At 40.1% G+C, this 26123-nt stretch overlaps 2 protein-coding genes across 3 annotated transcripts in view; one reads left to right on the forward strand and one right to left on the reverse strand.

The window, feature by feature from the left end:
* KCNIP1 (potassium voltage-gated channel interacting protein 1) overlaps positions 1 to 26123 on the reverse strand; it is a 395786-nt gene that overhangs the window by 351254 nt on the left and 18409 nt on the right. The window lies entirely within an intron of this gene.
* On the forward strand, positions 2659 to 12126 carry KCNMB1 (potassium calcium-activated channel subfamily M regulatory beta subunit 1). 2 transcript variants are annotated; one of them, XM_065644310.1, is made up of 5 exons: positions 2659 to 2791; positions 6523 to 6692; positions 8248 to 8443; positions 10300 to 10524; positions 12050 to 12126. In XM_065644310.1, the coding sequence occupies exons 2-5, from the start codon at positions 6556 to 6558 to the stop codon at positions 12053 to 12055; spliced, it is 564 nt and encodes a 187-aa protein (XP_065500382.1). In that variant the 5' UTR covers positions 2659 to 2791; positions 6523 to 6555; the 3' UTR covers positions 12056 to 12126. The 2 variants fall into 2 exon arrangements, with proteins under 2 accessions (XP_065500382.1, XP_065500381.1); XM_065644309.1 differs by lacking the exon at positions 12050 to 12126 and having other exon boundaries at positions 10300 to 10584.

The following is a 26123-nucleotide window of genomic DNA, read 5'->3' on the forward strand; positions in this document are numbered from 1 at the left end:
GTTGGATTCCTTGGGAGGGTTAAGAGTCCCCTGAACTAACACACCCCTGCAATGGCCAGGCCCTGGCACAAAGCGTTCTGCAATACAAATGGTGCAAAGGCAAGGGTTTGAATAGTCCCTACAGGGTATACAGCAAATAAACACCAGAAACCCTTTTCCCCTACCACTGCTGTCATGTTTACAGTCCCTTCCTATTTTTATTTACAAAACAGAGCTACAATCCTTGTATACTAACGTTTACACAATTTCTCTTTCAGAGCCACATGCCTTCTCTCCCACACTTTTTCCTTTCACTAGCACTTACAGAGAAAATAACTCCTCAGAAATATTTATCTTAATTCTCTGTGTCTGATAGCTTCTTGCAGTTCAGGAGAATAATAATTTAAAGTGTAGATACTTCACTAACTTACATGCAGAGCAGCTTTTTCCAAGTTGAAGCATTGCTCGTTTTTTAAAGAACCATGGGAAAACTATCCTTCGAATTTAATTTATTTTGGCCTTAGCCAAAGAGTTTAATACAATGGAATAAAATAAGTGGGAAGCATGACATTGAAAAGAAACTTGTTCAGATTCCAAACAGAGTATTTGAAGTTCAGAAAAGCCTACTCTGACATTTTCCTCCCTCTTTCTTCCCCCAATTATAGTCAGGGATCAAACATTAAAACAGCACCTCAAGCAAACCTTAGGAAGGCCTCTGCAAAACTCTTTATTTTGGCTAGAAACTGGTATTTGCAAGAGGATCTCTAGACCAGGAGGGGCTGCTGCCTTTAGCCCCAACTGACCCTAACTGGCCTCGGTTTGTTCTGCCCCTCATAATCAGAGAGCGCTCAGGAGCTCAGTCTGTCCAGCAGGGACCCCACACCCTCTCTCTGGGTCACTGTGAGGCTATTTTAGACTGTAATACAGAATTACAGTTTATAACACAATGAACACTTGGTTTGCCATTGATGCAGCTCTCACACACACACGTCGCTCGGTGCGAGTCAGTGGCACATCCAAACATCCCGAGGTGAGAAGTGGGTATCAGCACAGCACCTCCCTTTAGCACACCCCGGGTATTTTATTAGGTTGGTTCCCAGAGGCGGTGGCCACCTGGACTTGCACATCTGCAGCGCAGGTGAGAGGAAAAGAAACAGGGAGAAGGTGTGTGGCACCAGACGTGAAGCGCAGCTTCTGTCCGTTCCAGTAAACCGCCCGTGCACCTCAAAGTGAGCCAAAGCACTCTGCCACCGCCTCCTTCAGCGCCCTGAGGAACTGTGAAGATGTCATCTCGGTTTTGCCTGCGGAATCCACAAATTTTGTGTTCACTTTGCAGTAGAACACCTTAGTGCAACAGCTAAAAATGGATGCGTGTGTATTAGGCTGGGAGTTAAGGAAACAGACACAAGAGGTGGCTAGATTTGGAGATATGTGAATTTCAGTGGGCAGGGGTTACCTTGTCTTCCACCTTGACTCCTGAATCACACAGCCCCAAAATCACTGTTAATAAATTCATCATTAAAGGCACGGCTTTTGTTTGAGCCAGAGCCTGCATCTTTGAAATATGTGGTCTTTTTTTACCTAAGTATCAAAACATGATAGAAAACTCCACCCAACCAGATAATGTTTTATCTTGAAACATGTGTTGTTCATCAGGCTCTTTTTCCAACCTTCAAATGTCGTTCTTTCAATTTAGCTACATCACTTCTCAAATATTAAAAAATAACTATGGTCATAAATCTTTCCAATCTAGATCACGGTAGCAGGCTCCATCTTACTCAGCTTTAAATGTCTAACAGACAGTTTTCCGAATCCAAGTTAGCTTTGTGTGCTCTCTTCTGCATCAATAATGATAGAAAATGTCCTTTTGGAGGAGTTTCATCTGTTATCTTCAGACAGCATGAACTCTCTGAACAAGCCAACTTGAAAACTTTTACCAAAAGCAAGCCTGGATGATCAGCTTAAGCTGAAACAGCTAATTCTTAGATTCCTAAACAGGGTGGAGGGGATCCTACCCTTGTTTACAATCCTCAGAACTCTTAATGCTTTTACTGGATTAACTCATTTCAGTTCCTTTAGTCTCCCAATAAAAGTTTCCCTCTCTCTCTCAAAACAAACAAACAAACCAACACCCCTCTTTTCTGAATCTCTGTGCTAGGAGTCGTCTGTTTATATGTCCCAGAATCCGACTTGGCTTTTTGGCTAGAGGAACATGCTGGACACTCATGTATCTATGGCATGAAGGATTCTTTGTTCTTGTCTATAAAACTCTGATGTACAGTCAAAAATTTAGCATCTGTTGCATCCAAATGACCAAAATTACTTGCAACAACTCATTCACACGCAGCTGGTAATAGCTTAGGCATTAAGAATCAAGGCCACTGGTCATTAATACAATCGATTCCTTAAATCTTATTCAAAAGACCTATCAAGATTTCTAGAGAGCTGTACAAAAGGAGTAGGGCCACAGCTTAGACAGATCCACTGGGATATGTGCTCAAGGGGCCCTGGGATATAAGAAAACTCAGTCTTTTCAGCTGTACTTGGTATTAGCATTGTGGCTTCCTGGTTTTCAGCAATTAATCTCAAAAAGGACAGTGCTCTTTCATACCTTACCATTTATGGTTACAGAAAGCTTCATAATAGGGGAGCTAAGTTAGGCGTTCAGCCACAGCAAAGCAAACCAAGAGAAATACAGGAAAGGAAAAAAAAAATAATAAAAATCCCTTCGGCACTAAGTTCCACTACTATCCCAAGCGTGTAACGCAACAGAAGTTTTTTCATCGGAGAAAGCAGCTTTTCATCCAAAACAGTAAGTGTATTTTTAATGAACTGTTTTTCCTCGGGAGCATGCAGTAGTTTCGGGTTTTAAAAAGTACAGTGGTTTTGGAAGCAACACGCTTACTGACTCTGCAGCACTCTGGGGGACAGCCCAGGTAGCCTCCATGCTACAGGAAAGTTGTGTTGTTCTCTCTCTCTTAATTGGAATCAATCTGATAATTGTCAGAATTATTAGCAAAGTTAATGGTAATATTTTCACAAACAACAGAATCTCAGGAGTCTGCAGCCCATGTGAGATGAAAGCTTTTATACATTTAAATGGTAAACGCACCTCTTGGGAGTTTCATGGCTTTGGGTGTTGAGCATTCCTTCAGGGGCTGTGCTTGTCTACCCCTAAGAGAAGAACCAGGCACTGCAACTCTTTCAGGCTTCCCTCAAAACTACTCTGAAATTGATTCATTCTGCACAGCCCTGCAGTGCACAGAATCCAAAAGAAGCACTCTAGAAAAAACTTCAGAAGTGCTGAACTGAACAAGAAATTTTTATTTTTAAGAACTAGCAGGTTTAAAAGCTAACAGAATTGCTCTTAAACCACTGCATAAGTTTTTAAACAAAAAAGCTAACTTCTTTAATTCACTCGAGCGTCACATCGGGGTAAACAGTTCATTAATAAAGTAAAATGATACAGTGTATTTCACAAAATAAATGTAGTTGTACCATTTTACACAGTCAAAATATTGGTGCCTCAAGTAGCCAAGACAGCTGCATGAGTACATGGCAGAATCTTCTGTGCACATTTCCACTAAGGTTTAACATCACTTTATTCTGTATCACGCACAGCATTTGTGGTCCCAGATGCACAGAATGCTTTTTAAGTAATGAGTTCTCATCGATTTGCAATGAACAAAACTGATGTTCCCTGGCCCCTGCACCCCTGGCAGGGGCCGACCTGTTACCAGCAAGAAATGCACATAAATGCTCGAGGAGGAGATGGAGGGCGGGGGGGGGGGAGCAAGTGCCAACGCAAATGCAGTTTGGACTTCAGGGCTGTTGTGCTGGGTGTGAGCGGTGGGGCAGTAGATAAGAAAAGGATGAGGGCAGGACTGAAACAGAAAGGAAAAATTATCTAAGCAGTGTTAAAATACTCATGGAAACAGGCAGGCAAGTGTGAGCGATCAAACTAATTCTACTCAGACTCAGTAGTAAACACGTAAGCTGTGCAGCTCCATCACAGTAGCACAACCAGGACAGAGCTCATATTTATGGATGTAAAACTTATGATTGCCTTCTGCTTCACAAAGTACCTGGCAATGAACACTATGCTACTCTTACACAACCAGCAAAGCCAGCAAGTTTTATCTACACAAGGTGTTTTCAGAATAAGGTGACTACTAAATTCGCACCGACGGGAGAAAGCAAATGGTTATTTTGAATGCAGAGGCATTAGGGACCAAAAGGTCCGGGCTTGTTTAAAAACTCCTCATTGCTTTAGAGATGCGGATGACTTGCACCACTCTTCTGGTGTGATATAGCATTAGCACTTGATGCTCATCTGAAAGCAAAACATAAACACTCACTGCAAATTCACCATACGGTGTAGGATAAACCAGCTCAAAAAAATGACTAGCTCATTGTTAATATTTGTTCTCAACTTAAGCTTGAGAGAAGGGTTTAGCTCCCTTTCATCAGCAAGCGCAATGATTTTGGCAGTGCTACCAATACTGCCGTACCCAAGTTCAGAGCAGCCTGGAACAGCCACAGAGAGAGATCCCAGCCGAACTGACCACGGTCACAGCACTGGAAAGCCCTTGAGAGATGCGGAGGAGGAGACAGAGGCTCCCCACCGAGTACCAAACATGTCTACTCGTCAAAGCAGGGGACTCTATTCCAAACCTGAGCAGATGGCATCCCTAGGATTATCACCAGCAGCTGCCAGTGCAGTGATTATACACTGAAACTGCACGGCTAATGTACTGTATAATTTAACTAGACTGAAGATTATGGAAAGGAAACATTATGAAAAGATTTGGAGCTTATCTTTTCCTAATAATTCTGGAGGCACCCCACAATCGTCAGTGCCAAAGATATGTTTAGATCTGCTCTTGAAGGTCAGACTACAACCCACATTATGCACTTCAACATCTCCCAATTCAAATACATTCTGACATTTCCTGGGCCAATCAAGAACTCTGCAGTGCTTCGTTTTTCAAAGACGTAATGATTTTGCCAGAGGAAACAATTACTTCTTTCAACATTCTTCCTGATATACTTTGACAGAGCTAGGACACTAAAGAATTTTTAATCTGAAAAAAAAAAACCCCAACTTTTAAAGAATGGGGAAATTCCAAATAAATGTTCTTTTCCATGCATGTAGCATTCCTCTGTCTTGAGAGCCAAAGCACACAGGATCTTCAGCACAAGAACATAAGAATATTTATATATGAAAGGAGAAAATAAAAGCACATGGAGTTTCCTTCACTGACCTGGGTTTGCTCTTAAATAATTCCACACATGCATGAAATAGCTTTTCAGATTTTTCTACTCTTCTAAATTTTAAAGCGTAAAAAAAAAACGCAGCAGGAAGTATGTGTTTTAGGGACTGCATTTACAGCTAATCTGGTGCAGCAACACAGTGACGTGAGCACCTCTGATTTACACTGCCTGAAGACCGAGCCAGTTATTTTTTTATGTTTATAGAAGCACTTGGCGAGATATTTTTAGACCAATCTTTCTTGTTAACACTCTCTGCATAATTCATATGTCCTTATTCTCTCTGGGGCAGAGCAGACACCTGAACCGGGGGAGCAGAGGCAAACGGGATCACCCAGCAGCCCACGCAGAGAAATGGGGTCCAGCAGCCCGGCTGGTGTCGGGATGGGGAACAACATGGCACACAGTGCTGGGAAAACCTCTTGGCCACTTGGGAAAATTCCCAATTTACACAAACAAATTCCTTATGCGTCTTTAAAGCAGCAGTCTGGCAGTTGAAGATTATTAAGAAGGATGAGCTTACTGGTATTTCTGCTGTGTATGTGGTTGACATTCAAGCAGACTGGTGGAGCAATTACATTTCTTATTAATTCTTTGGTTAATAGTCCCGCAGTTCTTGTTTTCCATGCACCAAGGGGTCTGATTACGCCACTATTTCTCAGCATGACTAGGACAGCTATGTAAACATTATGGTTCATTTAAAACAAGAGATTAATAGCACTAGGCCACTAGAAGTTTTCCACAAGTCATGGTGGCAGTACCAATCTTTCAGTTTTTCATTTTCCCACAGAAATAATTAAGGATTTATCACAGTTACTGTACGTAAGAATTTCTCACTAACACCACAGGTTTTTGCTTGTCCATCATTAGTTTCCCACTGTGTTATGAGGAACTACCACTCAGGTACCACACAGTCTCAGGGCTCGTGCTCCAGGACCCATGATGCTCCTTTATTCCATTTTCCCTTCTGCCCAAGCTGCACAACCAGGTTGTTAACAGAACTCTCCCCCAAAATAACCAGGTTTTCCTACCCCGTGTCCTAGCCTCCACACGCACACTTTAAATAACTATATGGTAAATATCAGAAAGTAAAAAAAGGAGTCTACTGATAAAAAACACGGTAACTTCTTTTAAACTGTAGCTTTTTTACAAAAATGGGACTGTTCCTCCTTGAAATACATTATATTTCAGAAATGTGTTACGCAACTGTGATAATTGTAAGCCATCCTACTCATATTTACCTTCTCCTTTCTGTATTTTATTTCATACCAGAAAGAGATCATTCAGATTTCACAACTCTCAATTATGTTGGCAAAAAAGCTGGTGACTGCACAGAAGCGAGGGGAGACAAGAGCCCTGTGCCTGGGACTGGGCATGGTCGCCTGCTCCATGATGATGTACTTTTTTATTGGGATCACCATTGTGCCTTTCTACACTAAAAGGTAACAACAGCCATTTGGTTACGAATGCAGAACTATTTCTTTTCCCTTTCAGCATCAAATACAGTTATTAAAATGGTGCAAAAGTAAATGTTAGTGCATAATACAATAAATGAACAATATGTTCTTGAAGAGTTCATAAGAATTTAAGACTGAAAAGAGAAAGAAAAAAGTGAGCCAAGAAGTCATCAGCCATTTACAGGTAAGCGCAAGAAAGAGAATGATCATCCTCAGGGCTAGAATGAGTACAGACTAAACCAAAACATTTACTACAGAAACACGTTAAATAAAAACCAACCATGCTTATCAAAGCTTGATAATGGAAAGCTAAGTCTTGCATAAAGGAAGGGGAAAAAAAGGCACTTTTCCATGTGCAGGAAGGAGGATATGTTGTTTTAATAAAACTATAAAAACTTGGGCAACACAAGTCACAGTAAAATTGTTCAGCCAAGAATCTGTATCTTATCTCCAAATCAACCATCACAGGAAACTATCACCTTCAACAGGCCCATCTACCATAGCAAATGTTGCAGAATACATTGTATGCTAAAGAAGTTACTATTATCCACATTTTTATTTCATTCTGCAAGTTCTGCCTCTACACACAAAACCAATTTGCAAAAAAACCCCACACAAAGTAACAAGACAAAGAATGCAGCTCGATTTTTCATGCTTGAAGATTTTGATGTAGAAAGCAAGTACATCCACCTCATTCTCCTTATTAAGAGCATCTTTAAACTCAAAAGTGTTTCAAAAACATTGCCTTTAAAACAGAGTAATTCACATTTGATATATCTATATCTATCTATATCTTCCAGTCTTCTCATTACATGCCAAGAGACATTTGCATGTAAAAGGACTAGATTCTTAAGAACCGAAGTGAGACTATTTATAGGGGTCTTTTTCCCACCAAAGTGTATCACTGTAAGCAAAAGCTTGCTGTGGTTTCAATAATAGAAGAGTAATTTTTGAGAAAAAGTGATAAGTAACAGCAAAAAATTAATTTCTGCCAGACAAAATCCTGCTGCATCTTCATGCAAAAGGTCCATGTAATGAAGAAAAGGAAAAGAGGGGAAAAACATGGGAAGTGATCTGAGTTCTGTGAATTACTGAATTAAATATTTCTGAGAAATCGGAAGTTCTGCTAAGTCAGATTTCAAATAATGTCAAGCTCAACTAGTGTACTGCACTTCCAAATATTTACTACCAAACATTAAATCTATAGCAATTTTTCTTTCTTGAATAACACTTGTCGCTGATGAACAGATGGAGTTCAAATCTGACTTCACACTACAGAAGGCATGACAAACAACAACCACCGCTTCCCTGCCCTGCTGCCCAGGGCAGCCCTTCGCCAGCCATTGACTCGGGGTGGGCAGAGCTCACCGTGCTGGGACCGTGCAGCTGCGAGATCCAGCTGTGCCACCACCCACATCTGGCGCTCCAGCTGTGCGCTCCAGCTGTGCCACCACCCACACCTGGCACACCCGCATCTCCAGCACACGACTCCTAACAGCTGCTGCTAATGCATTTTAAAACTTCTGTTTTGTTTTTGTAGTGTTTGGACAACAGAAACTGTGTGCAAACTACTCAAAGCCAACATCAAGGACAAAGTTCTCTGCCCGAACAGCGAAGGCTCGGAGGACGAGGATATCTTCCCTTATCCCTGTCTGCAGGTGTGGGTTAACCTGACAGCCTCAGGACAAGAGGTTATGCTGTATCAGACTGAAGATACGCTGGAAAGAAATCCTAAGGTACTTGTAATATAGACTGAATAATCATCCTGCTGCTGTCTAACACCTTTGAGGGGAAGGGGTGATTGTTTTTAAACCAAGCAGCAAAGTAAGAGCAGGAGTTGTTTGTCTTTTACATGTTAATGTTTGTACTTAGACCAAGGTATTTTTTAAATATTCCAGAAATTACACAGATTTGGATTTTGCTTTCAGCATTACATCAAACATTAAGTTAATACTTGTTAAGAAATACACCAACTAAACATGAATATTTAACATCTATGAACATCTAAAAATACGAAAATCTCCAAGGTGAAAACCGATGGTAAGAAATACTTTATAAACTGTGGTTTGCTCAGTTGCTTGTTGAATTGTCACAGAAGAGACCTAAGTTAAAAACTGTCCTAAGTAAGAGGACAAAAACCAATTTTGTTCCATTTTAGGTGTGTGATATGAAGCAGGGAATAAAGAAAGCCAAGAAAGGGGAAATAAGAATACTGTTGGGGAACATTTTAGACAGAGAAGAGAAAGAAATCAGTAATTTTAGAAGATGATCAGTCATTTTAGGGATCTCTTCCCCAGAGGATGAGTGCAGACCATGGCTGGGATGGAAACGTGCATACACAGTATTCATTTTGCTTTAGAGGTGCCTGCGAGATTGTGAAAGGGGAAAAAAGTATGGTGTTATCCTTTTGTTTCTGCCAGCATTGCTGCTGGGGAATCAGCAAAGAGCTCGAGATTTTTAGGCTTGTTCCCTTACAACCAGAAGTGCTCCTGCAGGTACACTGGCCCAAGGAAGGTCAGGTTCAGTTCAGTTCCAAAATCACAAGTATTTCAGAGGCTTTATTCCAGCTCAACATTCTCTAAGGAGAGATAAAGTGAAATTCAGATCTCAGATGCCCAAGACAAGAGCACTTTCAGAATCCGAAATGTACGTGTTCAGACTACAAGTTCTCATCTTCTTAAAGAAATTATATAGGGTTTCACACTGCAAACCTGACAGCATAAAACACTTAAGCTGAAGAGAATTTTGCTAGCTAGTGCCTATCTTTATAGTGACTATCTCAGGAAAAGCTACATGAAATGAAGCGGTAAACCAGAAATTCTCTACTGTAGGTTGAAACTAAAGTCTTGTTCACTGCAAGAGGAGGTGATTTGCTGATTTCCTACCTGTTGTTTGTGTTACATCAAGTCTAAGCCTTCAGGTCAGGAACTATCCCTTTTATGCCTTGGCCAGTTTCCAGCTAAAGACACTTCCCCATTATTATGTATACAAAATAATAGCGCAGGAAAGAAACTTATGAACAACAACAACAACAACAAACGAGCGCTTCAAAGTCTAATACTATTTCCACTGAAGACTAAATAACTTCGCGTTATTACAACAGCTCAAAAGAGTTCTGTGTTCCAAGGACAAGTAGGAAGCCCCCAACAGCCATGGTTTCCTGAGCTACACAGTGAAGCCGCTTTGTTTTCTGCACCCTGACCAGCCGGTCGGGAATTTCTGCACAACTGATGCATTTTTGCTGCTGTGGTGCCCAGGAGCTCTGTTAGGAATATGAGCTTGGCATTGCACTAATGAAGTGACAGGCCCAAAGGCTGCAGTTTTATTTTGAGCACGTATATATTATTGGCTTCCAACAACATTACTCCGACCTGTAAATCTGCAGACCGGGAGCACAGAGACACTGACAGGAACAGGGAAGAATGGCAAATGGGTTGTAGACATACGGAAACCAACCTGATCTCCAGGGGTGCTGGCCAAACCATGGAAAGTTTTGACAGTACTGGCATGTTTGTTTTACTCAACCTGACTTAACTACAAACCCTGTATTAGAGTACCTGTTATAATGAATCACCTTGATTTCTTATTCCAGTGCTCATATGTCCCAGGCAAGTCGGAGAACTCTAAAGAAGTTAAAGCACGAATAGAAACAATTGCAAGCAACTTCAAAAAATACCAGACTTTCCCGTGTTACTATGACCCAGGAGGAACGCAGACCAACGTCATTTTAAGCAGACTTTATCCCCCAAAAGGCCTCCTCTTTGCTTTCCTTTGGCCTACACTCATGTTTACCGGCGGATGTCTGATTATTGTTCTGGTAAAAATTAGTCAGTATGTTTCTGTTCTTTCTGCTTGGCAGTATAAAATAAATATCTAGCACAGATGGCTGCAAGATATTCAAGTGCCTTTGTTCTACCTGTCTTTATCTGCATTTTGTGATTTTTAACACTCTAGATGTCCATCCAAAGGCAGACATTCCAGAAAACCGAATGGCACTCACTATGGATGGCAATCCATTACATGATGACAAAATATAAAATTGTTTCCCAGGAATGCCTGAAAATACCTCTTAAGAACACAGACTGAGTTACTATCTATTGTTTCCTTGGGTTTTCTGAGGTACAGTTGCTTTACAGAGCTACAATTCAAGTTTACTACTGAACTCCTGCTCCGCATTTTAGTCAGGGTCCTAATTTTCTGGCTGATTGAGAGCAGTTGGTGCCAGATCCATATACACCATTACCGGCAGGCACACCCTTTATATACTTCATTACCGATACCGTATGTATTCATAGCGTACTCATCTGTCGAGAAAAGAAGTTTTGTTTTGGTCCAAAGAGATATTTGTTACCATGGATCTCTCTGCTTTTGGGGAAGGGGGGGCGGGGGGAAATCACCTGAAAACAAAATATACACACAGATATTACAAAGTTTGCACTCTAAATATCTAACACCAATTGCATATAATGAAATATATGCACAAAATACAAGATACGGTAAAGAAGCTTATATTAGAAGTTTTTGTATTTAACTCCAATCTTCACTTTGCTTTACATTGAAAGAAGTATACCACTCAAGAAAGCCCACCTGCCTGACATTGGCATATATGACAAAACTGTTAAGGAAAGAAAGTCACAATATAAATAACACCATTATATAGTAGAAAAATCTATGAAGTCTTACTAAATGCGGTAATCTCACAGAATCACAGAAGTTTGCATGCTTAGGACAAAGAGATTTCACAATAGAGACATGCTTGTTTCTAGCACCAAGACTCTTAGGAATACTCTGAATCATGTATAGACACATTTTCTGTTCTCTAAAAATGACTCTTTTTCTCAGCCAGTTTTCAAATTGCAGCTGGAAACGGGAGGAACATAAGATGCTTCCTGCACGCAGTACTTGGCACTTGGGACACAACTAGAAGAAGCTTTTTCACTACAGAGCTGATGAACCACTATCATTCACAGGAAAATTTCAGTGGAATAAAGTTATATTAACCCATTACATGCATTTTCCAACATTACTATGCAACACTGTCAGAGTTTGCTTTTCATCGTGATCAGCAAGTCAAAATTCAACCAGGATAATATAAAATAGCAGTTATTAACATCAGTAATACTTGTTCAACATGCCCAATCTAGATGGTTATTTACTAGAAATCTACAAGAGGAAAAATAACCTGCTGAACTGGTTAAGATTCAGGCAGTGTAATGGAGGCTCTTAAAAAAGAAAAGTATAGGAGAAGAATTATTTCCACAAGAAAGAGGAAAGAATTTACATCTTCATAAAACACTTTGGTGAAATGCATCCGTATATGTGATTCTGTCTTTCTCGTTCAGCAGTGACAGTGCAGCTGACACAGGTACCAATGGCATGGGAAAGAGAAGAGATCCTGTTTTGTTAGTTCACCAAAAGGTGAGGCAGGACTATGGTAACTGCTTAAAAATACAGTAATCAGAGAGGGAGGATACCTGTTGAAGCCAATGCTCTGTGCTGATGAAAATTTATTCAGAGTGAAAGCTGTGGTTCCAGATTCTCCTCTACCAAAATTGATTTATTACATGAAAAGCTATTTCCCTCCAACATGTACACATTACAAGTATAGAAGAAAAACCTTCCACAAATTTTGTTCTCGGATAAAGTAGCATTTCCTATTTGTGCGGGAGATAGTCCAAGTGAAAACAGCTGGTGCAGGGGAAAAACCTCCCGCAGATTAGGAAACTCCATTGTTTTGGACTCTCACCCCACTCAGCTTCCTTTTACCCAAATGAAAATGGGGATTTAAGCGCAAAAAAGCGCCAAATATTCTAATGTAGAAAACTAACACAAAAAACGTACAGGCACCACAGAAGTCTGTTACTGTTTTTAAATACTGCTTTGCCCATCTATATGAGCGGATTATTTTCTACAGTTCTGAGAAAGTCTAACATTCAAGTCACAAATATTCTTTCTCTTAAAGTTGAAACTAAGTATTTCAACAGTGTGCCAAGGTTCCTGAACTACTACTGAACTTCTGTGAACATTTTTCTGTTCTTTTTCCAACTGTAAAAGCTGTAATTCACTAGAGAACGAAGTTTTAATAACACACGCTGCTTCTTACAGCAGCACAAAAGGAAGCTATAGAGCTTTCAGGGGGGTTTTGCTTGTTTGGGGTTTTTTAATATTATTGGATTATACCATCAAGTCTACAATAAATCAATAAATAAAATGCTATTTTTCTGAGATCCAGCAAAACACTTTGTACGAGAAGTGCTTCAATACAAGCAGTGACAGATGTACACAACTCACTTTCTTAAGGAAGAGGAGATGATGATCAAGTGTCTATCACAGCACTGAAAGTCCTGCCAGGGCAAGAGAAGACGTGGTGCAAGCAGCTGGAGATGAACTTCATCCTTGCAATCTGTTGCACTACAAACAGCTTTCACCAGCACTGATGCTCAGACCACAGTAGTAGCGCTTGAGTCGACTGGAACATCCAAGGAACACAGGAAGAGCCAGAACAGATTTTAGACCCCGATGAATACTCTAATTGTAAATTATTATCGTAATTCTACTGTTGGAAGGTGGACACTGATTCACTAAGAAGCCATCTGAGTCACCAGCATTTTCTTAATGCACATCAACAATAACTGGTACCTTCTGGCTACTTCTGACAATTACAATTTAAGTATCCTGCTGACTCGTGTGATTTTTATTACCTTGTCGTCAAAGCAGCAGCAGCAGGGCAGTTAACATAGAGAAGACTCTGGTCCCCAAAGATTGCTCACCCATTGCATTAACCCACTGCACGTCACAACAAAATACCTTCCAACTGAGGAACAGGTACTTTGGCCTTAGTTTTAGGTTGTGTGGAGGGTTTTTTTATTTGTTTGTTTGGGGTTTGGTTTTGTCCCTGTGTTGTTATTTTTTTGTTTGTTTTTAAAATAAAGAAATGAGGAAAAACTTGACAAAAAGCCAGCTAGGCATCTTCTAGACTATTTGCTATTCAGAAGCCACACAACACAATAAAAATACTTTGCTTTTGGCCATTTACATAACAGAAAAAAAATAGCATTTCGGGTTAAGCAGATGAGTCCAAATTTACAAGCTGGCTCGAAGTTAGAAAAGGTTTTAATTGATGAAAAATAACAGTAAGTATAGATTGGAGGCGGTTCTGCCTTGTTCACACAGCAGGGGTGCAGGCCGGCCATCCAGACCCCAGGCAGGACACACATCTGGTGTAGGAGCACCCGACTGCCCTCGGTCAGAAGGTGAAATTGGGAGTCACCTCAGAGGTTCCTCAGAAGCTCAAGGGCACAAGGGGAACAGAAGATCCACCAAGCAAACTATAAGTCTCTTTTTCCCCCCTAAAGTGTTTGTAAACAGTAAAAATGTTAAAGAGCGCATGTAGGGTTTTCTGTTGTTTAGATCTCCTGGAGCAAGGTTTCTTTTTCTGTGCTGCTATGAGACTTCAGTGTCAGCTTTGATGAATATAAATTATACTGGGGAGTTGCAACATTAGATGTTCTTCTCCTTGTTGACCCCTATTCCCCACACTCTCAAGAGTATCAACAGAAAGGGAAAATACACAAAAGATCAGACAGAGAGAGGTGACTATACTCAACTTCCAAGTAAAATAGTGAAATACAAATTAAAGAAAGTGTCTATTTTTTATTATGCTCCACTAGAAGAGATAGCAATGAAAAGAAAAATCTTGTCAAAGTTGAAGGACAAGCTGTTCTTTCAAAGCTTCCTAAAAATATCTATACATCGCTTAAATAAATACAAGTAGTCTCATTACACCCTGCACTCCTTTCCCTATAAGTGCCATATGACATGTACACAGAAATTAAGCTGTCAAATGGATAGAAACATGCACACATTGCCATGCCCAAACCAGCACAGGTATGTTCCGTGTTTTCGTCACAAACTTCTGCCTATAATAAATCCAAAAATCTGATATTATCTTTGCTAGATATGCATTACTGTACTTGTCTTACCTAGGAAAACCTACTTTTTAAAGAGGTACTTTCTACTTCTTACCTCTTATAATTCCAGGCAGATTTTCAGAAAGTCTCAGCGTGCTGAACAAGTTATTCTGCATTCAGCACCAAGAGCAAGTAAGGAGAGCACCTGAAAATACTTCAACTTTAGCAACAAGATAACACAGGATTAATATTACAGATGGGAGGCAGGGAAGAGAGTTGTTTTTAAGGCTCCATCTCTTCAGTAAAGTATTCATACCACACTTCAAACAAGACAGCCTGAATGAAGTAAATACAGGCTGTTTAGTCCAATCAGACTCAAGGCCACTCTTATAAAAATACTTTGACTAGTATTTTAATAATTTTATTCATATGCCTTAAAATCTAATGAGACAGTACAATGTACTAAAGAGGTGTTTCCAAAAAAAGCTCAAAGATACCGGTTGAGAAAAAAAATCATGTTTGCTAAAGCACTGCATAATTTTCTCTCTGCTGGAACATTTCAAAGCATTGGACATGCTTATTTTTGAAGAAAATGCAGAAGGAAATCTTGACTTCTTTTTGGAGACTCCGCGTGACCCCTAATTCCACATGGCTGGCAGCCTCAGCAGCCTGAAACCACAGGACCAGACTTCAAGCCTCGTCTACAGAAAATAATGCCCACCTCTTGTTTCATGAAATAGTTGCAATGAACAAATGTCTCACATCAAGTATTCCTGTGATATATAGATTGACAAAAAGATGATGACTCGACAGGCCTTGAAATTGAATTACCCTCTGATTTTTTTTGGAGAAAATCCCCACAACCATGGCTGAATCTTGTATCCCCAGAATAATGTAGAGTCTGTCCCTCCTGCAGCCTATAAAATACACAGCTAAGATGAAACAGATAAACAGTGTGAGTAAATAAACCCTGAACAATGTGAGTAAATAAACTATCTGGCCTGTCTAGTGTTTTGGCACCACAGATTTTGCCCTTACTGTGCTTTTTATTTTAAGAATATATTAAACTTGTTACATAGAGGTATTGTTGTGTGAGTAAACACTTGCTGCCTTTACTTAAACATACTGTTATTTTTTTTCTTTTAATGATCATGAAGCCAATGACAGGAGTAGGGGAACCAGCACCCTTTTATTCTTATGTGTCAACGGCTGGAAAACCAGGGAGTTACAACTGCAAAACCGAGATGCCTGGCTAACCAAGGCAGACCTGAATTCCTAGGGGCAAGGGCACTGATGTGCTTCACTGCTGACAGAGATGACAGCAAGAGCTGAGCAAGATTCCTCTTTCTCCAGCTCTGACCTTATCGCATCAAAATTTTGCCTTTGACTTGACATGAAAGAATAGCCAGCCCTTTAAAGGAATACCTGCACGGTTGTTTCGGGGGCATCTGGGTTTGGTTTTCTAAACTTTCTGCAAATGCACGTTTATTAGACAGACTGTGACAACAGAAATTAAACCTGTATGAGAAATTCTCTATCGGGCAATTCATTCAGAATACAGCACTGAGGCAGCTGAATAAATATATCAGCAGAAGCTTTAAAACAGCTTATAAAAGTTTTAGTGCCTTTTCATAGATAAAAATTTGAAAAGTATCCATTGTTCCTTTTATAGCTACTGATGTTCCTCTCTACAGCCTCTGAAATGGTTCTTCGTGCCTCACTAGTGAACAGGAAATAATTCATTGCCTTCTCACCTGCTTTCAGTAGAGCAATGACATAGCATCAATGAACAGAACTTTTAAATGTGTTACGATACAGTTCGATCAATCAAAGTATCTGAACTTGAGTAACGAATCATTTACTCTTCAGAAGTAGCATGTTAACATCGAGACTCAACACACTATAGGCAAATACTGTAAGCAAATTCAAGTACACACCCATACCTCAAGAAAGTATTTTGGGGTTCTTTGTGGTCAGGTCAAAGTACTATCTGTTGGCTGATTCTTGCCCAAAGAACTCTATACAAGCAAGTCACTTAGACTGGAAGAATCAAGAGATCCTGGCAGGACTGAGGCTGTGCCTGCAGCCACAGAGCATTCTCAGCTTCCTAATTCTTGCAGTGTGCAAAAATTCCCAATCAACCGCAATGGTTCCTGGCGGCTTTGGTTCCGTAAAGCTGTAACAGTGCTGCACTCCGGAGTCTTTTCCAGAGCAGCAGAATATGCTGCCAACAGCCCTCGAGTAAACATTCAGCCCGAGCTGAGGAACTGATCTATACAAGGTGGCTTAATCCCTCCACAAACTGCCACCCTAAGGGGCGCTTGTGCATTTTTGAATGACTACAGTGTGTCCTACTGCCTGTGCTTTAGGCACATGACCTCTCGGCTTTGGTCTTAGCATAGCAATGTGTATTAGGTGATTGGATCTGCCACCGGAGATGGGGAAAGTGAAGTGAACTTTTGGCTCAGACATGGGACACATACATAGATTTCTGTTCCAAGGCGCCAGCTCAGGAAAAGCCATCCCTTTTCCAACCGTGATGAGAAATAAGTGTCAGCTGTGCTGTTACTGCTGATCTTAGCAGAAGCACCAAGTATTTAATCGCCTCAGAGCTGACTCAATGGCAGCTCCAGGCCAGGGCTGCCGAATGACACCTCATTTTTACCAGAGGTCAAGGAGGTGTTGAATGCAGATGATCAAATTCCAGACTTCGTCGCATCTACCTCCCAGAAGTCACACACTAAACTGGGCTCAGAAAAGCCACAAAACTATTTAGTATTTTTAATAGCTAAAACACCAGTTGTTTTTCCAGAGCATTTAAATACACAGTACGTAATCAGCAACAGAAAAACCTGCAAATAAAAGGGAGATTACAGAGAGAGATACAGATTACACTGAACTGGTGAGGCAGACAAAAACAGAGAACAGGATTTAAGGCAATGAAGTCAAGAAACTGTTGGGATAATATCACACTATTAGTCTCATAAATGAGGCTTAATGTAAGAGGATAAAAACCAGATGCTTCAGTATAAACAAATTAATGTAAAGAGAGTTAGCAACTTGCTTGAGTTATGGATTGAGTTGAAAAAGCCAAAACATTATGAATTTGTTTCAGAATAACAGTTATAAGGTTTGCTTAAACCTACTAAAAATCCTAAATATTTCAGTTAGTACTGAAGAATAACTAAAGCACATTAAATGTCAGCAACCATACAACACCTGCATGACAAAACTGTCTTGCTGAGGTTTTTTTGCAAACATTCTGTACACAGCACTGTGTCTAAGAGCCAGCTGCTTTCAAAAAGCATCAAAATATTTTCCTTGGACTAAAGAGCATATAAGCACTGTGGAGGTTCTGGAAATCTTTGAGAGAAATACAAGAACCATAGTCCTGACTGTAAAGGTCTTGTAACAGCTTCACCAATATACTCCAATCTCAGAAATGTGCTCTCTCATGGATGAAAAAGAGTACTGCACATATCTGTCAAAATGAAGAAGCCCAAAATGCAGATAGGACATAGAAGACCCTTTAAAAATAAACAACAAAAAAACTCAAGTAACCACAAAAAGCCCCTTACCATTGGTATTTATCGGTGTTTCGGGAATGCACAATTTAGGAGAGCTTAAAGCAAGTTGGGTTTGTTTGGTGGTGGTGGTGGTTTTGTTTTTAAAGAAGAAAAAACCCCCACACGTTTCAGGCAAGGCAAGGCAAAAAAAATTATATATCTCTTGTCACAGAATAAACATTTTCAGTCATCTGTTGGGAAAGAAATGAGCAGGTCACCAGGAGAACAGATGCGGGCACAGCTGCTCCTTGGTGCCGGGCAGTGGGCTGGGTGACCCTGCACAAGAGGATCCAAATTCCAGGTCGCACCATGTGAACCTGTGGTTGTCACCATGGGACATCTCATCACTGAAGCTCTCAGTCTCCAGCCACTTGAAAAAATTGCTAATAAATGAAGAGTCCTGTAGTCTCACAGCTTCTTTAGAAGTTCAATGAATGGATCAATACAGGAAATGTGATGCCCGGATGGTTCTACACTGGAAAGCGTGGTGGGTTTTTTTTGGTTTTTTTTTTTTTTTTTTTTTTTTTTTTTTAAAGCTATGAATAAAAACATAAAGTAGCTGGTTTGGAAGAAGATTAACAACATGCTTGTTCCATTATTTTATATTCTGAAAGTCAGCACTGTTTAGGTTCATGTTTGCACAGAATTCATCTAAATAGAAATGCAGCAAATCACCCGTTCAGCTGACATTTAAAGTCTCTCAGACAGTGTTGAGAGCAAGGATTTTATACAGCTTTGAAATATCAAGACTGTACAGGAAGGTAGTTTGAAAAAAGAATGAAATTTAAAGACTCAAACTGATGACACTTCATGATCTCAAATCATAGCAATGTACAGGAATATACCTGTGCCTATTAAGATTAGAAAAATTATTCTCAAAGGATAAAAATTAATTCAAAACAAGAAGAATCAATGGGTTAAGTGTAATTCTGTTGCCCTCTTCTCAATTCAACCTAATTCCTTGTCAAAAGCAGACATTGGCACCTGATTGCAGCAGTCAAAAATATGAATTCAGAAATTAAGAATTTATCTGACTGCAAAAAAATGAAGGTACAAATCCCAGCTGTAAGAATTAGTATGCTTTTCCCAGCATTCAAGAGCTAAGTGACTAAAAGACGTGCAATTAATTCCATGAAACCATTCCTGTGTGTCTCACTGTGGTCGAAAGAAACAATTCCCCACAGGAGACCAGTAGCATTGAGCAGCTACATCTGCCCTCCATTTCTGAGCAGCCGGCGGTACAAGAAAAACTGGTGCCCATTTAAGTTGCTACTACAAAGCGGTTGCACTTAGCTCCAGGTCCTGCCCATGGGGGACTGTGTTGTAACCCCGCCTAGGAGCAAGTTTGCAACAGAACGAGAACAGCTCAAAAACACAACAAGAGATTTACTTTGCTGGAAATGGCATTGGTTAGGGGAAAAACAACGATGAAAAATCCAACAAAAAGCAAAACCTCATAAAACCAAAACCATAAACCCACCAGGCGCTGCACATAATCGCTGACAAGCTGGTGACAAGGAAAGGTTAGGAAAAGGATGAAAAATTATCACTAGTAAGCTAATTAGATAAAAGCACTTTGGAAAGCTGGTTGTAAGAGCTCAGACATCACTGACAGAAGGAAAAACAGTCTCTAACCTCCCTCCTAGGATACTACTAGTCTTTGAATGATACTGAATATTAACCCTACTTCTGTGAAGTTATACAGAGCTGTCAGGCTCCTAATCTCAATTTCTGCTGGTTTATCTCACCAGCTGTAAAACAGCAAAGTCCCCAGCTGAATACACTTAACCAGAGCAACATATCACCAGATTCAGCTGATAGTAGATCTGGGTGATGTACTTAAATGGATTTTTTTAAAGGACTTTTAACAGCAATTTCAACTGTATATTTCCTTACTTCTGTTCTAAAATGTCAGGTATAGTAGTTTCAAAACAAAACCTAATAAAGCAGCACTGCATCTACTGTTTCCAACATTCCCACTAGGAAAGTTTTGCTAATGAAAGCACAAGTGGGATTTTTTCATTTCTTTTGTTGTGGGTTTTTGCATGTTTGATTTTTGACAAGACAAAGCTGACTAGCTAGGGTGTAATTTTTTGTTAGGTGGGCAGAGAAGTGGAAATAATTGAAAAAATGGCTCATCTCTCAAACAGCTGGGCTTTTTCCCATAGTTTATGCTGTTATCTTTCTGTTCAGGAAAGTCAGACTGGCTGGCCTATGAATTGCCTATTCCCCACACCACGTTACAGGTACAGTAATCGCTCTTCCCAAACTTCCCACATTCTCAGAAAAAAATTCTAACCACAAAAGATTGCGGAGATTTAGGCAATATGAATTCAATCACCTCTAACTTACATAAATACTGTATATCCATTGTTCCCATCTGTTGTTCTCTTTCCTTGGGGCAATTAATTGTATGAAGCAACAAATCGTATCAACTGTTTTTTGAAGACTAAGGACCTTAAGAACCAGTCGTTCCTTCAGCCCTGAGCCACTCAGCACTCACAATCCTTGTCTGTTGTCTCTCTCATTTCCAGTGTATTTTTAGAATCTTTATTGCCATCTCTTAAGACCCTTGCCAGTTCTAATAACTCATTTTGCAACTTGGCCTTTCTGATCTTATCCCAACATGCTTCGACTATTTCATCTGTATTAGTGTCTGACGGTGCTTATCTTCCTCTACAATCAGGATCATCACCTGCCCTTTCCAGCAGCAACCAGCCTTAATAATATTATTTTCCCAGAAGATTACACCCCAGCTTCCCAAGTCTGCTGAAAAACTTTTTTTGAAGCCCATTATTCTTATAGTGTTACTGCTTTCCCTTCTTCATGCAGAACTGTGAGCTTTGCCATTCAACAAATGTCTTCACCTAACACTGCCGCCTCCTTCAGACCATCCTAAAATTACAGTTCTGAACCAAGAAAAACTATAACACTTGGTTTATTCATAAATTCTTTAACTTCACCTGCATCTAGTGTTATCCATTATACATATTATATCCACTGCCTGACTGATATAAAGAGCTATTTATTACCCTTAATATGTTTATGGCCAGTATTGACATTTGATGAACACAAAACTGAAATATAAAAATAAAGCACATATTTCAAAGAGATTAAAGACATCTACAGATACTGTAGTGTAGCAAAATGAAATATAAGGGCTAAACAACAAAAACGGCTGTTTAGTAATCTTCAGTTTAATAATGAGAATAAAATCAATAACAGCCTGTTCAGCTGATGACACAGGACTACTCTGCTGAAAGATCCAAGGTAGTGTGCAATTAAGACTGAAGCTTTTGACTCCCTTATCTGTACCTGTAGTAATAAATGTAATATTTAGTGCTGGAGTATGGTAGAATGGAACAGCGTTTGAAAACTGCCAGTCACAATCCTTCAAAGTAACAACATATTTACCCAGATGACAGTCCACACACCCCCACCTCCCAGACTCTCCGCACCTCTCATCACACAACTGCAAACAGTAAAGAAAAAGAACAACATTTTAGGCAGAAGTTACAAGGCGGCTGTAAGACACATTTGGTTTAAGTAATATTAATTTGTTCTCCAGTTCCATTAAAACCATGAACACAGCTGAGGAGATAAGCAGGACTAATGCTGAGTTTTCATCAGAGATTGGAGCACGTAGACTGTATTTCAGTACTTCTTTTTAATCATTAAAACAGTGGCATTTTTCGTTTCTGTTTGTATGCAGCTTTGGCAGAAACAAATGGGACTCTCGCCTTCCCTTGACAGGCAGGACTGAGGCTATCTATTTTTTGCGCTTATTTTCTTCTGTCTGCTCCAACTTATCTCTTTTGTAGAGTTTTGCTTTTGCACTGATTTCTCTCTCTATTCTCCACATTTTCTCACTTTGGTGTCCCTCCTGCACAATTCATTTCATAAGGAAAACCAGGCTACAAAAGTCCAGAGGAAGACATCTACAACACCATCCAACTGCATGCAAAGGAAATAGCTGAACAAAGGGCATACGCAAAAGTAAAACCGCAGTGGGAGAAGTTTGTATTTCACGTATGACCATTCTTTAGGGAGCTTGTTAGAAATTTAATGCTTAAAAATTATACCAAATCTACTCCAGTTTTGCCTCTCTGATCTTTTATTCTTCATTAAAAAAAAGACTAAGAGATAACAGTCAACAAGCCTGACGTGAAAAATTCTCGCCAGTTAAGATCAAAGTGAGAAAAACCCTACTGCATTGAATTCAGAGAATAAAAAAGAACCATTTACATTTTTATAGTTTTAACCACATATTACCATTTTAAAATAAGACCCCTATTTACTTTGGAATCCAGCACTAGTGAATCCCAGTGAAACGTTCCTCTCATGTCTTAGTCCATTGGAAGGAGCCAACTGCATGCGTCGGACATAAGCAATACAGCCTCCTGCCATACAATTGGGATTCTTTTTCTTTTGTAACTCAGGTCACTTCCCTTGCTCTCTCTTCCCCAAAAGAGAAAACCAAAAACTACCATACCTGCTCCATGTACAACTAATCAATCCAACCAATTCAAAGGTACTTTTCACTGTAGCAAACCTTGACATCTGTCATTAATCATGACTATTCCCACATTCAATCTTAACTTCCATTTCTAATCTTTTTTGCAATACTGCTGCAGTGTCATTTGAAACATGATATTGCTGTGTGGGTTTAAATTTTTAGTTTAATACATCTTCTGACAGGCATTTCTAGACAAATATAAAAGAGAATCCTATGCAATACCATTTAGGCAAAGAGCTGATATGCAACATACAAAAACAAACTAAAAACACCCCAAACTTTTCTAAGCAAAGACTTGATATACTTTATGTCTGGGAAGAAATGTTATGATAATAGTTTTTCCTCCACAATACAAGCCATAATGTTTCCATTTTCTATTTTTACATCCCATAAAGCTCTCACATATGCTCCATCCTACTGGTCCTCTGCTCAAGAAACCAAAGCTACTCTGTGAACAATCTACTGTGTTAACATTCTGTAACCTGTATTTTTTCAATGCTGTCAGACAACTATTGCTTGATCACATAGTGCTCTTGAGAACTGAGAGATCTTGGCACACAGGCAATTCCTACTTAATCCTGAGATAAGAGTCAATGAGGGCACCAACTCTCGGTCAGGCTGCTGAATCACCTCCAGCCCTGAAACAGTCCTTGAAATGCTTGAGTCTATCAAAAGGTTGAAATTCTCTGTCCCAAAATACCTAAAAGCTTGATCACTGGAGCACTCTGATGGCTGAGTCAGTGTTCCAGCTCATTTGATCCAAAGACATTCCATCTCTCTCCTCTAGGCGCACAACATTCCCTTTGATCCAGACACCAGCTCCCACCTTGGCACTGGGACCTGGCTCACAGAAAAGCGGTGTTTGCCTTATGAGGTTAGTTTTAGACCAGTCTAGCTCTTAAATTAATAGAAGGGTGTTGTGGCACTCAGACATAACACAATGAAAGGTTAACTTTCAGCATGGACGTTAAACATCTACAACCACTGAAGTCCAGCTTTGTGTTTCCCACAGAAGTCTGGGGATTTCTGCATTCCCACAGAAACTCAGCTCTCACCCTAACATAGGTTAATTAGGGAAGTAAGAACCCGCTGATCTCTGCTTCCCAATACGCACATATTGCCAAAACCTCAATTAGTTTAAATTACCAGAAGACATTATTTATTATTAATCAAATAGATGGCTATTTGATTAATCAAGTCCTGCACAAGACTGGAGCAAAGATTTCATTCAGACATTAGTCAGCTCCCTTCACCAAAGGCTGCACCCAAGCAGAACATTATCTGTTAAATAAATACACGGCGCTTTATAAAGTCCAGTAATAAAAAGGCAGCCATTAGCCTTCATTTCTCAAATCGGCTCTTGCTGGCTGGCATCTTGCACAATTCACTTCTTAATTCATTCTGAAAAGCAGCATGTAATACAGCATTCTGACATGTATTTATTGGGTGCTCTTCACAGCACAAGTGCTATTAAATTGCTTCCTACGCACCAAACTTTTCACCATCAATATTTTCAAACTGCAAACCTGAAGTTCCTTCAGCTCTAAAACCTCCAAGTCTGTACAATGTATATTAAATGTACATTACAATATAGTTCTATTGTGATATAAGATAAACTTTGAGAATTGCTGCGAGTATAGGACATGTATTCTCAAAGTATTTGAAGCATTTTAACAACAGAGCCATTTGGAAATAGAGCTTTTATAAATTACTATGTATATAAATAATTGCATATACCACCCAATAAAGAATAAAGTGCGTTTTCCCTTTGCGTTATAGGAAAACAGCAGCATCTTTATAGAGAATACTACATCCTCCTTTTTGCACTTGCCAGACAGTGCAGGAATAGTGATGAGCATCCATCAAAAAACACACGGCCATCCTGCCCCAAAGCCAGGTCTGGAACAAGAGTCCTTTCACCTTAATCATTCAGACATTGAGTCAGAGATGCATCAAGTACCAGCTACTGGTAAGAACACAGAGAAAGAAGTTTACTCCTCCCGTCCTCCATCTCCTGTCAGCACGCTCGGGAAAGCCAGGTGATGGCACAGGAATACAGCACCTCCCCAGCACCGCGGCTGCCAGGCTGGGAGAAAAGCTGGGCTTTATCTTGCAGTGCTGAGATAACGGAGCCAGTGACCATCTTCCCAGTGCCTCCCAGCAGGCATGACTGCATGAGCAGCAGATAGGTTTTCATTAACATCACTGAGGATACGAGGCTGTTTAGAAATTTGCATTTATGACATTTCATTTTGGATGAGTGAGGATGGTACGCTTTAAAAGTTTACTTCCAAGTTTAATGAATTTGATTAAATGTCATTAACTTTTTGCTCCTTGATTTCATTAGCTGTTCAAATCTTCCTATTACAACAGAGCCTGGGAACCCCATGCAGAGACCAAGAGGTTCCCCCATTGGAAAGATTAGCAGGACTGCAGCGATGAGGAACGACACACACCGGGACGCAGACAAAGATGCACACACAGGCAGAGATCTTGTTAGCAGCGAGAGCTGAGCCAGGCAGAGCAGAGAGCTCAGCCAGACTTTATTGGCCATTGACAATTTATAGGATTTACAGATACGGGCCTGGACTAAGATGTTACATAAGATGTTTTTCCAATAATTGTTATTAAAAACACACCACACTCATGTTACGTTTGTTTCAGTTACGTTCTCACTCATTCACAGACCAGGCCCAAGGACACTCACACATCCCATGCACTCGTGGGCGGTCATCCAGCCCGAGATACCATTCTCACGGGTCTGGGCTATCACTCTTTACAATTATGAGAAACGTACTTCAGCACAATCTGTCCAAGGCCCTTTATATTTTGCTATGATACAATTATGTTAGTACTATTTCTTTGACTGTCCAGATGGTCATGTTAGTATTGATCTTCCTTTATCATCCAAGTGGCTAGAACCGCACATTTTGCTTTCCCACATCTTTGCTTTCCCACAGAGGACAAGCTTTTTTTTTTTTTTTTTTTTTTTTCCTTTATCACTACACCAAGCAAGTGACTTTTCATACATAGCTTGAATGTTGGAAGTTCTTTTATTGCAATAACCCTCCGCCTGCTCCAAATGCTGCCTCTGTTCAAAGATGCGACTGACAGGATGCCAGGGGTCTCAAAGACCGCCACGCTACTCATCCATATTCTCCACACAAGGGTGCAGTGCCACAGGGATGAACCCCAGTGCAGCACTTTGAAATCACATTATTACCTGGTCAAATTAACCCAAAAGTTATTTTGATCTGAAAATGGAATAGTGCTGCAGTGATACCTGTGTACACACAATGGCAGATGTCAGGGAGGATCACTGCTACACCACAGTCGGCAGATCTTAGCCCAACATACCTGTCTGTAAATCCACTAAGTCAGCCACAGATTTCTTCATAAATAATTAATTCTGCACCTATAATGG

The sequence above is a fragment of the Caloenas nicobarica genome, chromosome 13 (assembly GCF_036013445.1).
Source record: "Caloenas nicobarica isolate bCalNic1 chromosome 13, bCalNic1.hap1, whole genome shotgun sequence".
In the NCBI taxonomy this organism is placed as follows: domain Eukaryota; kingdom Metazoa; phylum Chordata; class Aves; order Columbiformes; family Columbidae; genus Caloenas; species Caloenas nicobarica.

Coding starts and splice junctions, on each gene's coding strand:
- KCNMB1 (XM_065644309.1), top strand. CDS start 6,556: ATGTTGGCAAAAAAGCTGGTGACTGCACAGAAGCGAGGGGAGACAAGA. Junction 6,693..8,247: donor GTGCCTTTCTACACTAAAAG/GTAACAACAGCC, acceptor TTGTTTTTGTAG/TGTTTGGACAACAGAAACTG. Junction 8,444..10,299: donor CGCTGGAAAGAAATCCTAAG/GTACTTGTAATA, acceptor TTCTTATTCCAG/TGCTCATATGTCCCAGGCAA.